Genomic DNA, 19,452 nt, shown 5'->3' on the forward strand with positions numbered 1-19,452 from the left:
CAAAGCGACCACCTCCTGGGACACGGGACCCCAAAACACCCGACCTGGCACCACCAGGGTATGCATGGGGGAACCCAGGCTGTGAGGGCCAGGGGCTCCGCCCCAGTCCCCCAGAACAGAGACAGAAGCAGGCAAGACAACGGGGGCCGCCGCCACCCGCCCCATCTGCCCCGAGCCACCACCGGGCCCGCCTCCCGCGGTCCAGCCCAGCCCCTCACCGGACTCCGGCGCCAAGCCCTCGGGCCCCAGGGCCATGGTGGCCTCTCGGTCCATCCATGCGGCCCACGCTGGGCCAGCAGGGCCTCTGGGCCCTGCCCGGCCCCAGGCTTCCTCCTCGCTGTGGCGGGCAGGCGGGCGGAAGGCTCCGGAAGCCGGCAGCCAGAAGTTTGCGCAAGGGCTTACATCAGCAGCCAGCTCTTCCTGCCCCGGGCCCACGGAAGCCCTGCAGCCGGGGCCTGCCCTGCCCGGGCTTGTGAAACCCGCCCTGAAGCAGCACCCGGGCCGCCCGCCGGAGCGTTGGGCCCGGATACCACCAACGGCCCCCGCCCACCACAGGTCCCAACGGTGCGAGAGCTCCCTCCTCCCTGGCTGGGTCAGGCGGCGGGGGATCCCCAGGGACAGGGGCAAGGCAGGGCCACTCTGGGCCCTGTTTACAGCTCTACAAAATGGGCGTGTGACCCCTGCTGGCCTGGCTTTGAGGACGGTGGCACTGATGGCCATGAACTGCCCGCCAGCCATGGCTGGACAGCGGCTGCCCAGTGCAGATCAGACTTCGCCACTCAGGCACCTGCTCCGCACCTGCTCCACCCCTCCCCACCTCCTTCTAGACCCCGCCTCGCTCTGCTGCCACCGTCCCTGACCCCCGGGGGTCCCGGCAGACCCAGAATCAGCCTGTGACAACGTGCAGGCACAGATCTGTGCACCCGGGTACTTACTGTCCGCCCCTCCCACCCTAGCCAGTTCCCTCCCCAGCAGCGGGGGCTCCGTGGCGGAATAGCAAGGATGCGTCACTTCTCACGCACACAGGCCCAGGGCAGCCCGTACCACAAGAGAAGAGAGAAAGGTAGCCCCTGACCCCCAAGAGGGGCCCCATAACCTCAATGAGGCTTCAGCAGCCTCAGGCTGTCCCCGCCCGTCTCCCCAGGCCAGGAGCAGACAAGCGCCCACCACCTGCCCCGCCACCGGGGTCTCCAGGCTGCTGGCTGAGTGGCCACAGTGGCCAGCCACCTTTCTCGGAGGCCAGCCCCCACCCCAGCCTGAGGCTCCACGCGCCCCTGGGACCCAGCAGGGGCTACCCAGGTTGACCCAGAAGGCAGCGACAGAGGGGTCAAAGCTCACCTGCCTGCCAGACTGTGTGAACCCCCCAAAGCTAAGCTGATGAGCTGAGTTGGGGGTCTCCTCCCCTCCCCGCTCCCACCCCGCCCCTTGGTGACCAGGGCTCTCCGTGCCACCTCTTTCGCCCTCTTGGCCTGGGCACCGCCAGCACTGACGCCACACCCCACATCCAGAGGGCCCGGCTCCCGTCCTGGCTTCCACTCAGACTCCGGCTTCCTGCTAACGTGCACCCTGGAAAGACTTGAGACGATGGCTCAAGTACCTGGGTCCCCGTCACCCACATGGGAGACCAGGAGTTCCGGGTGCCAGGCTGCAGCCTGACCCAACACCTGCTGTCACAGGCTCTTGGGGGATGAACCAGTAGGTAAACAAGCTCTTTTCTCTCTCTAATAACGTTCTTTAAAAGACTTATTTACTGGGGCCAGCATTGTGGCATAGGGAATTAAAGCCGCCTCCTACAGCGCCGGCATCCCACATAGGCACCGGTTCATGTCCCGGCTGCTCCACTTCTGATCCAGCTCCCTGCTAACGCACCTGGGAAAGCAGTGGAAGACTGTGGGCCCCTCTACCCATGTGGGAGACCCGGAAGACGCTCCTGGCTCCTGGCCCAGCCCCAGCTGTTAGGACCATTTGGAGTGTGAAACAGCAGACGGACGCATTCTCTCTCTCTCTCTCTCTCTTGATCTGTAACTCTGCCTTTCAAATGGCTAAAACTGTTTAAAAATATATGTATGTATTGGAAAAGCAGAGTTAGAGAAGGAAACCCAGAGAAAGCAAGCTTCAGTCCACTGGTTCACTCCCCACACAGCCAAAACAGGCCGAGGCCAAGCAGGAGCCAGGAGCTCAGAACTCCACACAGGTCTCCCACATGGGCGCAGGGGACAGGGACTTGGGCCATCTTCTGCTGCTTTCCCAGGTGCATCAGCAGAGAGCTGGAACGGAAGTGGAGCAGCTGGGACTCGAACTGGTGCCCATGTGGGATGTGGACATCATAGCAGCTTAACGCACTGGGCCACGGTGCCAGGGACCAAAATCAACAATTTTTAAAAACTAAAACCCAGGGCTGGCACTGTGGCGTAGCAGGTCAAGCCTCCACCTGTAGCACCAGCATCCCGTAAGGGCGCTGGTTGAAGCCCTGGCTGCTCCTTTTCCGATCCAGCTCCTTGCTAATGGCCTGGGAAAGCAGTGGAAGATGGCCCAAGTGCTTGGGCCCCTGCACCCGTGTGGGAGGCTCTGGGTAGCTGGCTTCGGTCTGGCTTCGGTCTGGCCCAGCTCTGGCCATGGCGGCCATTTGTGGAGTGAACCAGCGGAAGGAAGCTAAAACCATTGACTGTGGACACCACACACACACACACACACGCACGCACACACACACGTTCCTGATGGGAATGAACGCTGACCCGCTCCACGGACCCCGGCACAATGCAGGCTTAACCACTGCCCGCCCACCGGCTGAGACTGCTCTCCACCCCAGCCGTTCCTGGAGCAGACAACCGAGCCACACAGGCCTGCGGCAGGGGCGGGGCTGCGAGGGGCTCCCCAGCGGCAGACCAGGCTCTGACCACCTGCTGTGGGGGAGTCCCACGAGGGCCGCCAGGAGCCAAGAGGGGGGTCTTCCCCCTCGCCCCTTCATCCCCACCAAACCGGAGACGGCCTGTGTGTCCACCACGTGGAGGCTGCGTCAACAGTGACAGTGGAACCCCGGGATCTGAGCCATGCCACACGGGAGCTGCTGGCCCCCGGGGGAGGACTGAGACAGAGGGTTCCCGGGAGAGGGCACAGACACAAGCCCGGAGGGGACACCCGCGTGCCGGCGTCTCGGGGCAGCTGTCTGCGTTCCCCCAGGCTGTGTGATGCGGCCCATGTACGGACGATGCAAGCTCGTGTTTGCAGAGTGCGGAGCGTGCGGCGCGCGCCACGTAACGCCGGCTATTTCATTACTGCTCTGCCCCTATCAGCGGCCTCAGCTGCCGGTGGTCAACCACAGCCCGAAAATATTAAATGGAAAATTCCACCTCTCAAGAGAAAGAGGGAGGGCGATCCCGTCCAGCTAACTTTCATTAGGGCGTCTTGTAACGATTGCTCTGTTGCGTCACTCACAGCTGTTCTCCGCCCATGGGGGTTCAGCACAGGAACGGAACAGGGGGATCTGCAGGGGTCATCATCGGATCCAGAGTCCATGGGGGCGGGGCTTACCATGCGCTCAATGGGCTGGGGGCGGGGTACTGACTTACAAAAGCTGGGGCTCAGAGCAGCTAAGAAAAGGGTCTGAGGAAGACCACCTCCCAAGTATCACTTGTCCTTTTGTGAAATAAAAAATTAAATTTTGGGCTGGCGCTGTGGTGCAGCCACAGCATCCCATACGAGTGCTGGTTCAAGTCCCGGCTGCTCCACTTCCAATCCGGCTTCCTGCTAATGACCTGGGAAAGCAGCGGAAGATGGCCCAAGTCCCTGGGCCCCTGCACTCACATGGGAGACCCGGATGAAGCTTCTGGCTCCTGGCTTCAGCCTGGCCCAGCCCCAGCTTTTGCAACCATCCGGGGAGTGAACCAGCAAATGGAAGATCGACCCATCTCTCTCTGTGTCTCTCTCCTTCTCTTTCAAATAATAATCTTTTTTAAAAAATTTAATTGTGCGGGCTGGCATTGTGGCGTAACTAGCTAAACCACCGCGTGCAATACAGGCATCCCATATGCCCCCCTTCCGATCCAGCTCCCTGCGAAGGCGCCTGGGAAAGCAGCAGAAGATGGCCCACGTGCCTGGAGACCGCGATGCTCTCGGCCTGTGAGTCCAGGGCTGGGTCTCTCGGCCCTTCCAGATCCTGGCACCGTCACCTGCCTGCAGGCTCGGGCGGACAGCAACTTCTCACCCCAGAAGCTTCCATGGAGGGAAAGCCAACGCCCTCCCCTGCAGCACACGGCCTGCTGAGCCCGCCTAGGCTCCCGCCCCGCCCACGGCCCCCCACCCACGTCTGGGCTCTGCTTCCGCCTCATCCTCCACCCCAGGTCCCCAACAGTAGCCCCGGAACATAGAAGGCAACCAACCACGAGGGTCCCAGGAAAGGGTCCCCCACACACCCGAGCCGCAGTTAGCAATGGTGGGCTGGGCGCTGCCCTTCCAGCACACCCGCCCAGGCTTCTGTCTGCCCTCTCCCCTGGGAGGCAGCAGGCGGTGGGGGCCCCTGCCACCCACTGCGCCACAGCGCCGGCCCCCAAAACAAATATTAAAAAAAAAAAAACTGAAACAGAGGTCAACAGCAGCAAAGGCAACGTGGCGGATGGAGAAGGTACTTGGGGACATCAGAACAGGTAGTGTGGCCAACGGACACCAGCACCTGGCTGGCGCGGAGAAACAGGCCAGGCCTCGGCAAACAATGCTACTGCCCGGCTTGGGAAAGCCACGGCAGAGAGAGACAGAGGGAGACAGAGACAGAGGGAGACAGAGACAGAGAGACAGAGAGAGACAGAGAGAGAGAGAGAGACAGAGAGACAGAGACAGAGAGAGACAGAGACAGAGAGAGAGAGACAGAGAGACAGAGGGAGACAGAGACAGGAAGAGAGAGAGACAGAGAGAGAGAAAGGAAAAAGAGAAAGAGGAGAAGGAAAGAGAGACAGAGAGAGAGAAGATTTCCACCTGCTACTCCCCTCCCCAAAATGGCCACAAAACCCAGGGCTGGGCCAGGTCAAAAGCCACGAACCTGAACCACCACCGTGGTTTCCCAGGTGGGGGCGGGGACCCCAGCACTCGAGCCACTGCCTCCCAGGGTGCTGCTAGCAGGAAGCCGGAGAGGAAGCAGGGCAGCCAGGACTCCACCCTGGCGCTCCGACGTCGGATGTGGGTGTCCCGAGCGGTGATGGCTCAGGTGCTGCACCAGGATGCCTGACCCCGCTGCTTCCCGCCATGCACACAGGCCACTCCGAGAGGCATGGAGCCCTAACGGGGAAAAGCAGGCCAGCGCCGCAGCTCACTAGGCTAATCCTCCGCCTTGCGGTGCCGGCACACCGGGTTCTAGTCCTGGTTGGAGTGCCAGATTCTGTCCCGGTTGCCCCTCTTCCAGGCCAGCTCTCTGCTGTGGCCCGGGAGTACAGTGGAGGATGGCCCAAGTGCTTGGGCCCTGCACCCCATGGGAGACCAGGAGAAGCACCTGGCTCCTGGCTTCAGATCAGCACAGCGCGCCAGCCATAGCGGCCATTTGGGGAGTGAACCAATGGAAGGAAGACCTTTCTCTGTCTCTCTCTCTCTCTCACTAACTGTGCTTGTCAAAAAAAAGGAAAGGAAAGGAAAGGAAAGGAAAGGAGAGGAGAGGAGAGGAGAGGGGAGGGGAGGGGAGGGGAGGGGAGGGGAGGGGAGGGGAGGGGAGGGGAGGGGAGGGGAGGGGAGGAAGAAGGAAGGAAGGAAGGAAGGAAGGAAGGAAGGAAGGAAGGAAGGAAGGAAGGAAGGACGGACCACCAGGTTGCTGAAGATGCCCGTGGGGAAACACCTCCGTGGGCGAGGGCTGGACTCCTCCAGGCCCTGGAGAAAGCCTGCAGGTGGGCGGTCAGACAGGGAAAGTTGGTCAGTGCTGTAGGTCAGGTGACACCGTCAGGGGCTGGTGCTGTGGTGCGGCAGGTAAGGCGGCCGATACGGGTGCCGGTTTGTGTCCTGGCTGCTCCACTTCCCATCCAGCTCCCTGCGAAGGGCCTGGGAAAGCGGCAGAGAACAGCTCCCCTCCCGGGGTTGAGGCTCCTGGCTCAGCCCCGACCTCGCGGCGCTCTGAGAGAGAACCAGCAGATCAAGGGGCTCCCTCTGCCTCCCCACCCCCACCCCCACTGCAACTCTGCCTTTCAAATTAATAAATAAGCCTTTAGGCCGGCGCCGCGGCTCGCTAGGCTAATCCTCTGCCTTGCGGCACCGGCACACCGGGTTCTAGTCCCGGTTGGGGCACCGGATTCTGTCCCAGTTGCCCCTCTTCCAGGCCAGCTCTCTGCTGTGGCCCGGGAAGGCAGTGGAGGATGGCCCAGGTGCTTGGGCCCTGCACCCCATGGGAGACCAGGAGAAGCACCTGGTTCCTGGCTCCTGCCATCGGATCAGCGCGGTGCGCCAGCCGCAGCGGCCATTGGAGGGTGAACCAACGGCAAAAGGAAGACCTTTCTCTCTGTCTCTCTCTCTCTCACTGTCCACTCTGCCTGTCAAAAAAAAATTTAAAAATAAATAAATAAATAAAATTAAAAATAAATAAATAAATAAATAAGCCTTTAGGGGATCGGCGCTGTGATGTAGCGGGTAAAGCCACAGCCTGCAGTGCTGGCATCCCATATGGGCGCCAGTTCAAGTCCCGGCTGCTCCACTTCCGATCCAGCTCTCTGCTGTGGCCTGGGAAAGCAGTGGAAGATGGCTGAAGCCCTTGGGCCCCTGCACCTGCTTGAGAGACCTGGAGGAAGCTCCTGGCTCCTGGCTTCGGATCAGCCCAGCTCCAGCCGTTGTGGTCATTTGGGGAGTGAACCAGTGGGTGGAAGCCTGCCCTCCCTCCCTCCCTCCTTCTCTCTCTCTCTCTTTCTGCCTCTGCCTCTCTGTAACTCTGCCTTTCACATAAATAAATAAAATAAAAAAGCCTTTCAAAGTTGCCGTAAAATCGGGCTACCGAATGTACCACAGCAGCATGGCATCCTGAGTCACTTCCAGGATCATCTGACACTGACAAAATTCACAGGATCCAGCGCAAGTAAAAGTAAACACATTCGCACGAGCGCTCCGGGCCAGCCCGCCTTCAGGCAGAGCGCGGGGCACTCCCGTCCTGAGAAGAGGGAGCTGGAGGGGTGGGGGGCACCCCGTGCATCCTTGTCACTACTGCTGGGCCCCGGAACCTATGGCTACGGCCACCGTCTCCAAGCTCCCATGCGGTGGCGGCGGCTAAGAGGGGACTGTGCTTCCAGTCTGCGTCAGGCAGCCCTGCCCCACCACGAGGGTCTCCAGGGTCTCACGGGCCCCCACCTCCGGCCTCGCCCCTGCCCAGCCTCCCCGCCCTGCCCCGCAGCTCCTCCCGCAGCGACCCCAGCCCCGAGGTAGCCCAGCCGTGGTCCCTCCACCTTGGCTGGCAGGGACTTTGTCTTGCCCCAGCCCGACCCCCAGCCCACAAAGCAGGCGCTCAAATTTACATCCAGGGCATCCTAAAAGGGAGCCAGGGAGCAGGTCAAGGCCTGAGCCCCGCGGGTGAAATGCAGGTGCGTGTCCACCTCACTGCCACCCTGAGCTTGCAGCCAAGGCGTGCGGACGGAGAGCGGAGAGCAGCGCGCACGGAACCGGCCGCATCCAAACCCTTCCCAAAGGCCACGGCCCCGTGAGACAACTTGCGGGGCAGCATGGGGAGCGCGCGCGGGGATGGAGATGTGCACTTGGCCTGGGCCGCGTGGTGGGCAGCCAGCGGAGGACCCGGGGGTGGCGCCCCCCCCCCAGGAGCCCTGCTTTCTAGGAAAAGAGGGGGAGCCCTCTGATGGCACGAACTCAGGGCTGGGGACCAAAAGGAACCTCCGTGCACGCACAGGTCTGGGTGCGCGAGGCGGGGTGCTGGGGGCTGGCCAGGAGGTGCAGGACAGGGGGGCGGGCCACACACAGAGAATTCCTCTTTGGTAACTAGCCCCACCCTCGCTGCAGAGGACCCCAGGGGGACCCCCGTAGACGTCTCCAAAGCCGAGAACCCACGGAGAAGGCAAAGCGAGGAGAAAATGAGAACGATGCACGCATTCAAACAGAAACAAGACACCCCCGGGCCGGCAAAGCCACCACCCGCGACACTCACATCCCATATGGGTGCCGGTTCGAGTCCCGGCTGCTCCACTGGGGACCCAGCTCTCTGCTGTGGCCTGGGGAAGCAGCGGTAGATGGCCCAAGGGCCTGGAGCCCTGCACCCACACAGGGGAACTGGAAGAAGCTCCTGGCTCCTGCCTGGCCCAGCCCTGGCCGTCGGAGCCATTTGGGAGTGAACCAGCAGATGGAAGATCTTTGTCTCTCCCTCTCTAACTCATTCAAATAAATCTTTAAAAAAAAAAAAAAAAAGGCACACCATGGGAGGCCACAGTGCACACTCCAGCTCTGGGCCCCTGCACCCATGTGGGAGAAGTGTTCACCCGCATAACCCGGTCCTCATACAACCTTAAGGCGTACGTACTGTTATCCTTTCTTAAAAAAAAGATGTATTTATTCGAAAGGCAGAGTTACGGGGGTCCAGGAACAGAAGGAGCGCTTTCATCTGCTGGTTCATTCCGGGAGTGGCCGCGACGGTCAAGCCTGGGCCAGGATGAAGCCAGGAGCTTCTTCCGGGTCTCCCACGTGGGTACAGGGGCCCCGACACTCAGGCCATCTTCTGCTGCTCTCCCAGGCACGTTAGCAGGGAGCTGGATTGGAACAGCGCAGCTGGGACTCGAACCAGTGCCCGTGTGAGATGCCAACGCTGCAGACGGTGGCTTAAGGCACCGTGCCACAGCACCGGCCAATTTTATGTAAGAGAAAACAGAGGCAGAGAGGGTTAGGTAGGATGCCCGAGGCCCCGTAGCTGATGGAGCGTGTGGTGGTGCTCTTAACAATTATGAGGCTCCAAAGATGTTAAGTATTTTGAAAAAGGGGGAAAAAACGGTTTACACATCAAAATGGCATCATATTCCTCAAAAGTAACACAGGAATGTGACAGGTAATGTTGCAATCCCTTCAAGACCCTAAGGCCATGTTATTTACAAACTCACTGGAGTGTGAAGGCAGAAAAAGTAGTTTCTCAGACATTCTAGGCTTCAGAAAATTTGCCTCCCAACATCCCTTTTGCAGAAAGCTACTGCAGGATGTGCTCCACCAAAACAAAGCAAACCAAGCCACCAGGAGGCAAGGAAATCGAGAAACAGGGAATTCAACAGAGAGAGAGGGGGCTGGGAGGATGCTGCAAGGAGCCAGAGCAGCAGGCAAACCAGGCCGGAGAAGGAAGACGGAACAGCCAAAGGACGTTTCCAAGAAAGGCACAGTTCATCGGACTGACACCCCCAAACGATACACATAGCGAGCGATCAAAGTCCAGCTGATGAAAAGCAGAGGCAATTAGTAACTGCAGAAAAATAAAGAAACGAAATTTACTGTTCCACCTGGCTGAAAAGACAACCTTTAGGAGGCCGTAACAATAAAAATAGTTTGAGGCCGGCACTGCGGCTCAATGGGCTAATCCTCCGCCTTGCGGCGCCGGCACACCGGGTTCTAGTCCCGGTTGGGGCGCCAGATTCTGTCCCACTTGCCCCTCTCCCAGGCCAGCTCTCTGCTGGGGCCCGGGAGTGCAGTGGAGGATGGATGGCCCAAGTGCTTGGGCCCTGCACCCCATGGGAGACCAGGAGAAGCACCTGGCTCCTGCCATCGGATCAGCGCGGTGCGCCGGCCGCAGTGGCCATTGGAGGGTGAACCAACGGCAAAGGAAGACCTTTCTCTCTGTCTCTCTCTCACTGTCCACTCTGTCTGTCAAAAAAATAAGTAGTTTGAAATGTACTAACTACTCAATCTATCTCCTCAGGACCTCAGGAAGTAGGCTATTACTGTCCATTTTGCAGATGAGAAAATCAAGGTACGAGGTAAAGAAATCTGCCCCAGGACTCACACGAACAAATAAGAGACCCAGAATTAAGTCTTGGGCAGTCCATGCAAGTCCTCGTTTTCCTTAGTATTCACCAGAGCCTCAGAATCACCAGTGGGAGAAGCAGGTTCTTACCTAGAAATAGAGATGAAAGGGGCTGGCGCCGTGGCATAGTAGGCTAAGCCTCTGCCTGCAGTGCCGGCATCCCATACAGGCACAGGTTCGAGTCCCAGCTGCTCCTCTTCCGATCCAGCTCCCTGCTGTGGCCTGGGGAAGCAGTGGAAGATGGCCCAAGTGCTTGGGCCCCTGCACCCATGTGGGAGACCTGGAAGAAGCTCCTGGCTTCGGATCAGCTCAGCTCCGCTCCAGCCGTTGGGGCCGTTTGGGGAGCGAACCAGCACATGGAAGACCTCTCTGTCTCTCCCTCTCTCTGTCTGTAACTCCACCTCTCAAACAAAATCTTGAAACAAGGAAGGAAGGGAGGAAGAGGGATGAAAAAGCCAAGAGAATGGAAAGTGCAAGGAGGAAGGGGAGAGGCAGCGGTGGCCAGGACTCTTGTAACCATCCCACATTGAAATGTTACTCTTGCTTTAAAATTTATTGTAAGCATAACGCACAGCACTACACTTCCAATGAGCACATTTTTCTGTGCATAAAATATCCCTTAATAGTTAAAAAAATAGGGCCGGCGCCGCGGCTCACTAGGCTAATCCTCCACCTAGCAGCGCCGGCACACCAGGTTCTAGTCCCGGTCGGGGCCCCGGATTCTGTCCCGGTTGCCCCTCTTCCAGGCCAGCCCTCTGCTGTGGCCAGGGAGTGCAGTGGAGGATGGCCCAGGTGCTTGGGCCCTGCACCCCATGGGAGACCAGGAGAAGTACCTGGCTCCTGGCTCCTGCCATCGGATCAGCGCGGTGCGCCGGCCGCAGTGGCCATTGGAGAGTGAACCAACGGCAAAAGGAAGACCTTTCTCTCTGTCTCTCTCTCTCACTCTCCACTCTGCCTATCAAAAAATAATAAAATAAAATAAAATAAAAAAGGAAACGTTAAACTTTAAAAAAAAAAAAGTTAAAAAAATAAATCACGGAAAAGGCTCAAAAATTCACACACAGGGGCTGGTGCCTGGGGCTGTGCCGCAGCGGTAAAGCTACCATCTGCAGTGCCAGCATCCCATATAGGCGCCAGTTCGATTCCCGGCTGCTCCACATCTGATCCAGCTCTCCAAAATGGCCTGGGAAAGCAGTGGAAGATGACCCAAGTGCTTGGGCCCCTGCACCTGCGTGGGAGACCTGGAAGAAGCTCCTGGCTCCTGGCTCCAAGATCAGCTCCAGCCATTGTGGCCATTTGGGGAGTGAACCAGCAGATGGAAGACCTCTTTCTCTCTATGCCTCTTTCTCTTTGTACCTCTGCCTTTCAAATAAATAAAAAAAATTTCACACACAACTAAATACTACTACATACCTACTATAATGAATTAAAAAATCTAAGATTTATTTATTTGAAAAGCAGAGTAATAGAGAGACAGAGAGAGAAAGAGACAGAGAGAGAGCGAGAAAGAAAGATCTTGCACCTAGTGGCTTACTCCCCGCCCCCATGCCTCTAACAGCCAGCACTATGCTAGGTTGAAGCCAGGAGCCAGAAAATGAGGGTCTCCCCCGCGGGTATCAGGAACCCAAATATTAGAGCCATCATCTGCTGCTTCCCAGGCACACTGGTAGAAAGCTGGCCTGGAAGTGGGACGGCTGGGACTCAAACCAGGCACTCGGATGTGGGGTGCAGGCACCCCGCGCGGTGGCTGAACTTGCTGCACCACAGTGCCTGCCCCAGAATGGATCATCTATGATTTTTTTTTTTTTTTTGACAGGCAGAGCTAGAGAGAGACAGAGAGAAAGGTCTTCCTTCCATTGGTTCACCCCCAAAATGGCTGCTATGGCTGGCGCTGCGCCGATCCAAAGCCAGGAGCCAGGTGCTTCTCCTGGTCTCCCATGGGGTGCAGGGCCCAAGCACCTGGGCCATCCTCCACTGCACTCCCGGGCCACAGCAGAGAGCTGGCCTGGAAGAGGGGCAAGCGGGACAGAATCCGGCGCCCCGACCGGGACTAGAACCCGGTGTGCCGGCGCCACAAGGCGGAGGATTAGCCTAGTGACCCGCGGCGCCGGCCTGGAATGGATCATTTAAAAACCCTGACATCACATATTGGCAAAGATATGGAGCCACGAGAATGTATTAAAACAGCACGAGCACTGGAAAATTTGGAGCCACTGACGCTGGACCTACGCATACTTCGTTCCTTCAGTTCTACTCTCATGGAGCTCAGTCCAAAGAAACGCATACGTGTGGGGTCGGCGCTGTGGCGCAGAGGATTAATGCCCTGGCCTGCAGTGCCAACATCCCATACGGGCGCTGGTGCGAGACCCAGCCGCTCCACTTCTGATCCAGCTCTCTGCTGTGGCCTGGGAAAGCAGTAGAAGATGGCCCAAGTCCTTGGGCCCCTGCACCCGCGTGGGAGACCCGGAGGAAGCTCCTGGCTCCTGGCTTCAAATCGGCCCAGCTCCAGCCGTTGCGACCAACTGGAGAGTGAACCATCGGATGGAAGACCTCCCTCTCTCTCTCTTCCTCTCTCTCTCTCTCTCTCTCTCTCTCTCCTCTCTTTTTGTAACTCTTTCATATAAATAAATAAATATTAAAAAAAAAAAAAAAGAAAGAAACGCATACGTGTGCACACTGTCCCTGGCAAACACTTGAAGCGGTCTGAATGACCAGCACAAACCGCTAAGTCATACAACAATCACACGCTGGAATACTACGCAGCAGTGAAAAACCGCAGATGACGGCTACGCACAAGGTATGGATGGAGCTCGCCACAACAGCCGGGAATAGAAGACAAGTTGTATAACCCCATCCACTCGGGACACAGGCAAACCCAGATGACACTGCAGGGGAGGGGGTGTGCAGTAACTGGAGGGAGCCCCCAGCTGGCGGGAAATGCTGCCCCCCCATCCGGAGCTGTCCTGGTTGTGACAGGGCCACGTTCATTTTGTAAAATTTCAATGAGGGCCGGCGCCGCGGCTCACTAGGCTCATCCTCCGCCTTGCAGCGCCGGCACACTGGGTTCTAGTCCCGGTCGGGGTGCCAGATTCTGTCCTGGTTGCCTCTCTTCCAGGCCAGCTCTCTGCTGAGGCCAGGGAGTGCAGTGGAGGATGGCCCAAGTGCTTGGGCCCTGCACCCCATGGGAGACCAGGAGAAGCACCTGGCTCCTGCCTTCGGATCAGCGCGGTGCGCCGGCTGCAGCGTGCCGGCCGCGGCGGCCATTGGAGGGTGAACCAACAGCAAAGGAAGACCTTTCTCTCTGTCTCTCTCTCTCACTGTCCACTCTGCCTGTCAAAAAAAAAAAAAAAAAAAAAAAAAACTTCAATGAATTCAAGACTGACGCATTTTGCCCTCAGCTGCATGGGGAAAAAAAAAGAGAGAGAGAGAGAGGAGGCAGTGCTGAGTTCAGGCTGGACGCCTGGGACGGCTCTGGCCCAGCCCGAGGACTTAGTAACCGATGCAGAGGCTCCGGGAGAAGCCGGGACTGGCACAAGGGCCCTGGGCGTCCCCAGCCGACACTCACTGTTGGCACAGCAGGGCACCACCGCCGAGCTAGGCCCCCTGCTCAGCCAGGCCTCCGAGTGAATCCAGGGCCATCAGCCGACCCACTCTGCAGGTGAGAAAAATCAAGGCTTAGGGAGGAAGACGTGCACCTGAGCCCCTGGGCCAGCCTCTCTCCAGCAAGCGTGGGTAAGGACCCTGGTCCTGCATGACCACTGGCCAGGGCTCCCCGCAGGCCCTGGGGAGGCCCCAACCCGTTCTGAGAGCAGCTCCAGCTGGGTGGCCGGCGTTGTAGCACAAGGGGTTCAGCCACAGTCTGCAACGCTGACTGTTCAGGTCCTGCACCGGTTCAAGTCCCGGCTGCTCCACTTCCAATCCGGCTCCCTGCTAATGGCCTGGGGAAGCAGTGGAAGATGGCCCAGGTGCTTGGGCCCCTGCACCTGCGTGGGAGACCTGGAAGAAGCTCCTGGCTTCCAGCTTTGGCCTGGTGCAGCCCTGGCCATTGTGGCCACTTGGAAAGTGAACCAGTGGACGGGCGATTTTTCTCTCTCTCTTCCCACCCACACCACCCGCCTCAACTATGCCTTTTAAATAAGTAAAATAAATAGTAAGGAAAAAGAAAAAAAAGTTGGGCTGGCAGGCAGGCCTTGTGGTGTGGCGATTAAGCTGCAGTGTGCCAACACCAGCACCCCAGATCGGAGCGGCCGATCAAGTCCCAGGAGCCCCGCTTCCAGGCCAGCTCCCGGCTAGGAGCAAGCAGCAGACAAAGGTCCAAGTCCCTGGGCCCCTGCCACGGGCTTTGGCCTGCTCGGCTCAGGCTGTCGTGACCATCTGGGGAGTGAACCTGTGGGCGGAAGATCTCTCTGCCACTCTTTCAAATCAATCACTCTTAAAGAAAAAAAAAGGGGGGGGAGGGTGGAGAGGTGGGCCAGCACACCTGCATGATGGCGCTGGAGTCCGGATTTAAGACTGGGTGGGACTGGGTCAGGCCAGGAGCCATAGCTGCCCCAAGCCAGCCCCAATGCAAACGCCTAATCCCCGCCCCTTCCCCAAGTCTGTTCCTCCCCACCAAGGGGCTCCCGGCCCCTTGCCCGCCGGGTCACGGCCACCTCCCTCTCCACAGGCCTCCCGGAGCACACTGGTCACCTTGCTTCTAGCCCTCCCGGGCTCCGGCCAGGAACCCAGCTGAATTTTTTTAAATGCTTACTTGAAATAATTCTGACTTCAGAGAAAGTTCGAAGGGGCATGACCAACTGTCCTTATGACCACTGGCGACCCCGGTCTTTGAAGTCACCCTCCCACTCTCCCCGGGGCCATTCCCGAGAGCGAGCCGCCCTGGCCACACGGCGTCCCTCGCCCCCAACGTGCTTCCGTATTCACACATCCTCAGAATGAGGACGCTCCCTTACATAACGGCCCAGGCGTCCATTCGGTGAAACGTCATATTGATCTGTGACCCCCTCGGCTGATCTCCAGTCCACACTGCCCCGACCGCTGCTCCTCGCGCCGGTTCTGCCCCATCCCCGATCCAACCAGGAGCCCTGCGTGGCCTTGTAATCAACCACCGCTCTTGGCCTTTCTTTGTCTTGCGTGCCACGGTCATTTTTTTTTTTTTTTTTTGGAAGTCCAGACCAGTTCTGCAAAACGTCCCTCGCTGGGAGCGGTCACACCCCCCGCCGACTCCCCGTGACCGTTCCCACAGTCTCACATCTGGCCTTGGGGGACCGGCGGGGATGCACCTGCCCCGGGGCATTGCCGGCGTCCTGGCCCCCGCAGCACAGGCAGCACGGCCGTGGTGACAGCGCCCTCGCCGCTCGGCCAGACCAGACCAGACCAGACCCGGGCGTTTCATTTTCTCCTCGGCTGCCTGTGTGTCTGCTGGAGGAGGAGGCCAGGGACTCGCTGCTGGGTGCGCCGCGGCTGGCAGGCGCAGGGAGCGCTTGGAAATTATTTGCTGAACAAATGAACGAGTGAGGAAAGGAGAAGGCGCCAGAGGTGGGAAGCTGCAGAGCCAGGCTGCACAGAGAGCCAGGAGGCCCGAGAGGCCCCTGCAGATTCCAGAACCTTCCTCAGGCTGCCCCTTATCTCCGGGATCCCATCAGCGGGGCCGGCTAGTCTTGATTGCTCCTGCTAAGTCAATCCCAGTCGGCCGACCGGCCGGATTCCAGAGACTGGGCGACGTGACCGTCTGATGGACCCTGCAGAAGGCCCAGGCCCCCTATTGTCCACGGCCAGGCCAAAGCGCAGGGCCTCCCCTTGCTGATCCCGGGGGCCCGCCCCCCCCCACTCAACCCCGGCTGTGGGGGCAGGGAGAATCAATACCCAGATACCAAACTGTGCTAATCGCTCTTTAACTGCATGAGGGACTCAGTCCAGGCCCGCCAAGCCCTCAGCTGGGAGCCGGGCCCACCAGGCGCTCCTCACTCCCTTGTCCCTTCCAGTAGCCACGGCTCGGGCTGTGCTACCTGTCCTCAAGGTTACAGGAAAGGTAAAAGGCAGTCTCCCCTCAACGCAGAGAAAGGGGCCCAAGCGCGGGGCACCATGCCCGAGGCGGCCGGTGCCCCAGAGCCACCCCCAGATCCTCCCCCTCGGGAAGGGGCTCCGCAGGGGACCAGCTCTCGCTCCCTCCCGGTGTGACCGGGGCACAACCACACAGGCGCTCGGCTTCCCAGCCCAAAAATAAACAAATCAAGATGGAGCTGATAAGACTGGCACAACCCAGGGAGCTGACAGCCAAGAGAGACAGGGTGCGGAGCTGGAAGCCAAACGCTGGCCCTGCACCCCACACAGCAAGCTGGGGAGCGCTGGGCACCGCCCCAAAGACCGAACGCGGCGGCTCCCCCACCTCCTGGCTAATGGGATTAGCCGGGGCTAGGCTCTGGGCGTCGGCCTGGGGTCCGAGGTCTCCTGGAGGCCACTGGAAGCGGGGGTGGGGACAGCGAGGGGGCAGCACTGGCCCTCACGAGGCCCAGAGAGCGGCGGTGCCTTCCCGCCATTTCCTCCACGCCCTCAGCCGCCGGGCACCCAGAAGCCAGGCAGCTCCGGGCGCAGGAGGCAGGGAGAGGAGGCTCACTCCAGGGCCACCTCCTGCTGGAAGGAGTCCTAGGCTGGTCATTCCGCCCCGAGGTGAAGGTGCGGCCTGAGCAGCAGCTGTTCCCACTGGGCGGCATCAGGACACCCTCCCCGCAGCACCCGGCCCTGGGGCCACCCCGTGAGCAGCGCAGGGGAGCCCCCTTCCAGCCCCGCAGAATGCAAGAGAACGCACAGCCTGCCGCTGGGGAGGGGGACCCCAAGACCCCTGAGCCACGGCACTACCGCGCGGGCCGACCAAGTGACCCGCAGAGCTCAAAACGCACACGCGCGCATAAGCGACCACACGCAGACGCACAGCCACAGTAGCCTGGCCGGGAGCGCAACAGGGGAGGCCCAGACGGCATCTGTGCCCGTGGGCCTCTCCCAAGTCCTTGAGGGGGCTCCAGCGCCCCTCCGTCGGCCCCAGGGCACCACTCGGGAGAAGACCCCGGCCCTACACGACCCCCAGCTCCCAAAAGGCACATTCGAACCCCCTGGCCCACCTGGCCCGTTCCAACGGGAATCTCCGCCACCACCCCCCGCGGGCCCCGTGCGCCCCTCCCCCGCCCGGCGCCGCACAAAGGCCCTTTGTCCCGCTGAGCCCCCGGGACTGGGTTCCTAAAAAGTTCCCGGGGAGAAATCAGAGAGAAGCCGCCCAGCGGGCGAGCGCGCCGGGCGCGGCGCAAGGGGAAGGTCGGGGGTTTCTCCTGGAAGACCCCCAGGACAAGGGGCACGCCGGGAGACCACATAGTCCTAAACTACAGTTTGGAGAAGACGACTTTTTTTTTTAATATATGAAAGCCAAAGCGTGGGCAGCCAGGCAGACGCCGAGGGAGGAGTCCCGGGGCGGCCGCCGACCAAGGCCCCAGCGTCCCCGGCTTCAGCCACCACGGCCGGCCGAGCCTGCTTCTCCCTCCGCGGCGCTCGCCCTCCCGGGTGCTGTCCCCATCGTGGCCGGGCAGCCCCTCTTGGGGAATGGCGCAGACCATTCCCGGCCACCTCCTCCCGCGCGGTTCCAAGGCAGACCCAGGGCTTCCCTTCGGTCGCCCGCTCCCCGCTGCGCCGCCCTCGGCGCCAGAGAACCAGGGGACGCGGGTCGGGGACGCTGGCCACCTACAGGAGTGCGGGCTCCCGGGGGAAGAGGACGCTCCCGAAGCCCGCTGCCCGCCCGCCAGAGGCAAGGGCCCAGGACTGGAGACACCGGGCGCTCGGAGCCCGGCTGGACGCCGAGCGGCGGGGCCAGGAGCAGACCCCGAGGCGCACGGGCGTTTGCCAAGAAGGTCGGAGCTCAGGGGGCGGCGGTCTCCCTGGGACTTGGTCTTTCCTTCGCTCGGATTTTGAAAACTACAGCCCAGGTGCCCCCCTCCCCAAATTCACGCTCAGGCGCCGGGTAGGGGGCTGTGGAGGGCTGGAGTCGCCCCTGGTGGCTCCGAGACCGGCAGACGCTCGCGCCTCGGTACGGTTGGGCCCGGCCGGGGAAAGCAAAGCCGAATCGGGAGACCCTCTCCGCCGGCGCCGGAGGGGCTGAGGCCCCGGTCCCTGGAGCCGAGGCTGCCCGTGCCGCCGAGGGCCTCCCTCCCCGGGGTCCCGGGCACCGGCACGGGAGCACTTACCCGGGTGCGGATGAAGGTTGAGGCCGGCCATGTACTTCCCGGGCGGCAGCGGGCCCGGCAAGCCCGAGGCTGGCAGGCGTCCGGCGGTGGCGGCGCCCACGCGGTGGCTATCCATGGCCAGGCCGGACAGCAGCGGCGGCGGGGGGCCGTGCACGGACCGCGGGGGCCCGAAGTCTCGGCCATCCATCCTCCGCGCGGGTGCCGCGGCCAGCCCCCCACCCGGCCCCGCGGGCCTCGCTCAGCGGGACCTAAAAGTCCGGCCTCGACGTAGTCCCAAGGTCCCGGGGCGGCGAGGGCTCCGCGGCGTGCATGGCGGCGGCCAGCGGGGCCCGCGGCCGGCGGCGGGGACCGTCCGGGCGGCCAGGCGGAGTAGCGCGAGGCGGCGCACGCAGGGTCTTGGTAGGGAGAGGAGAGGAGCCGCGGAAGACACCGAAAAGAGAAAAAGGAAAAAAATAAAAATCAACAAGTTTCAGAAAGTCGCCTCGCCTTTCGGGTCCAGGGAATGCCGAGCTGGGGCGCGGCGGCCGGCTCTGCGCTGCTCGGCCGGGGCAGGCTCCGCAGCCGCGCCCGGCCCGGGGCACCGCGCACCTCGCCAGCGCGTCCGGTTCCCGGGCGGCCCAGGCTGCGTGAACCCGTCCCCGCCCTCGGGTCTCCCTGGACCCCACGCCGCTATCTGATCCGCAAAGTTTAATATTTAACCTCCCTGGGCCCTGGCCTCCCAGTCCGGAGCCTGGTCTCTCCCGAGCCGCCAAAGGAGTATTTTACCGTTTGTTTTGTTTTGTTTTTTTGGTTTTTTTTTTTTTTTTGGTTTTTTGTTTTTAAATCCGGGGATGGGAGGAGGGTGCCAAAAAGGGTTTCCTGGTTTTTTGACTTTCTTTTTTTTTTTAGACCTGCGCGCCCTCCCGCAGTCCCCCGGCCGCCCAGCGTCCGAGCCCCAGGCCCCGAGACGTGGCACTCTCTCCCAGGGGCTGGGAAGAGCGCTTTGGTTTCAGTTTCCAACACTCTGGCCCTGGGGCTCCCGCAGCACGAGGACGTGGCCAGGTGCGGGGGGGGGGGTCTCGCTCCTACCCCAGGTTTCTGCCTCACCACCACCACCTCCACCCCAAAAAACCTACAAAGCAAAAAAAAAAAAAAAAAAAAACCTTCGGGTCGGCGCGGGCCGCCCCAGGGGCGCCTCCCCCAACGCTGCGCAAATCCGCCTGTAGTCCCAGTTTAAAGATGTTTGTTTTAAAGACTTGTCGGCGGCCGACCCCCGTGGGGGCAGGA

General features: G+C 60.7%; 1 protein-coding gene across 2 annotated transcripts in view; it reads right to left on the bottom strand.

Moving 5' to 3' along the window:
• Window positions 1–19,452, bottom strand: part of TNRC18 (trinucleotide repeat containing 18) — an 82,627-nt gene that overhangs the window by 61,970 nt on the left and 1,205 nt on the right. The window contains exon 2 of one of the 2 annotated variants that reach the window (XM_070064332.2): window positions 18,187–18,581. In XM_070064332.2, coding sequence (XP_069920433.2) covers window positions 18,187–18,373 — 187 coding nt within the window. In that variant the 5' untranslated portion in view covers window positions 18,374–18,581. Of the gene's footprint in view, window positions 1–218; window positions 372–18,186; window positions 18,582–19,452 lie in introns of those variants that run through there. The other variant, XM_070064329.2, reaches the window with a different exon arrangement.

Source organism: Oryctolagus cuniculus, chromosome 19 (genome assembly GCF_051225735.1).
Source record: "Oryctolagus cuniculus isolate XC-2025 breed Fujian yellow rabbit chromosome 19, ASM5122573v1, whole genome shotgun sequence".
Lineage (NCBI taxonomy): Eukaryota > Metazoa > Chordata > Mammalia > Lagomorpha > Leporidae > Oryctolagus > Oryctolagus cuniculus.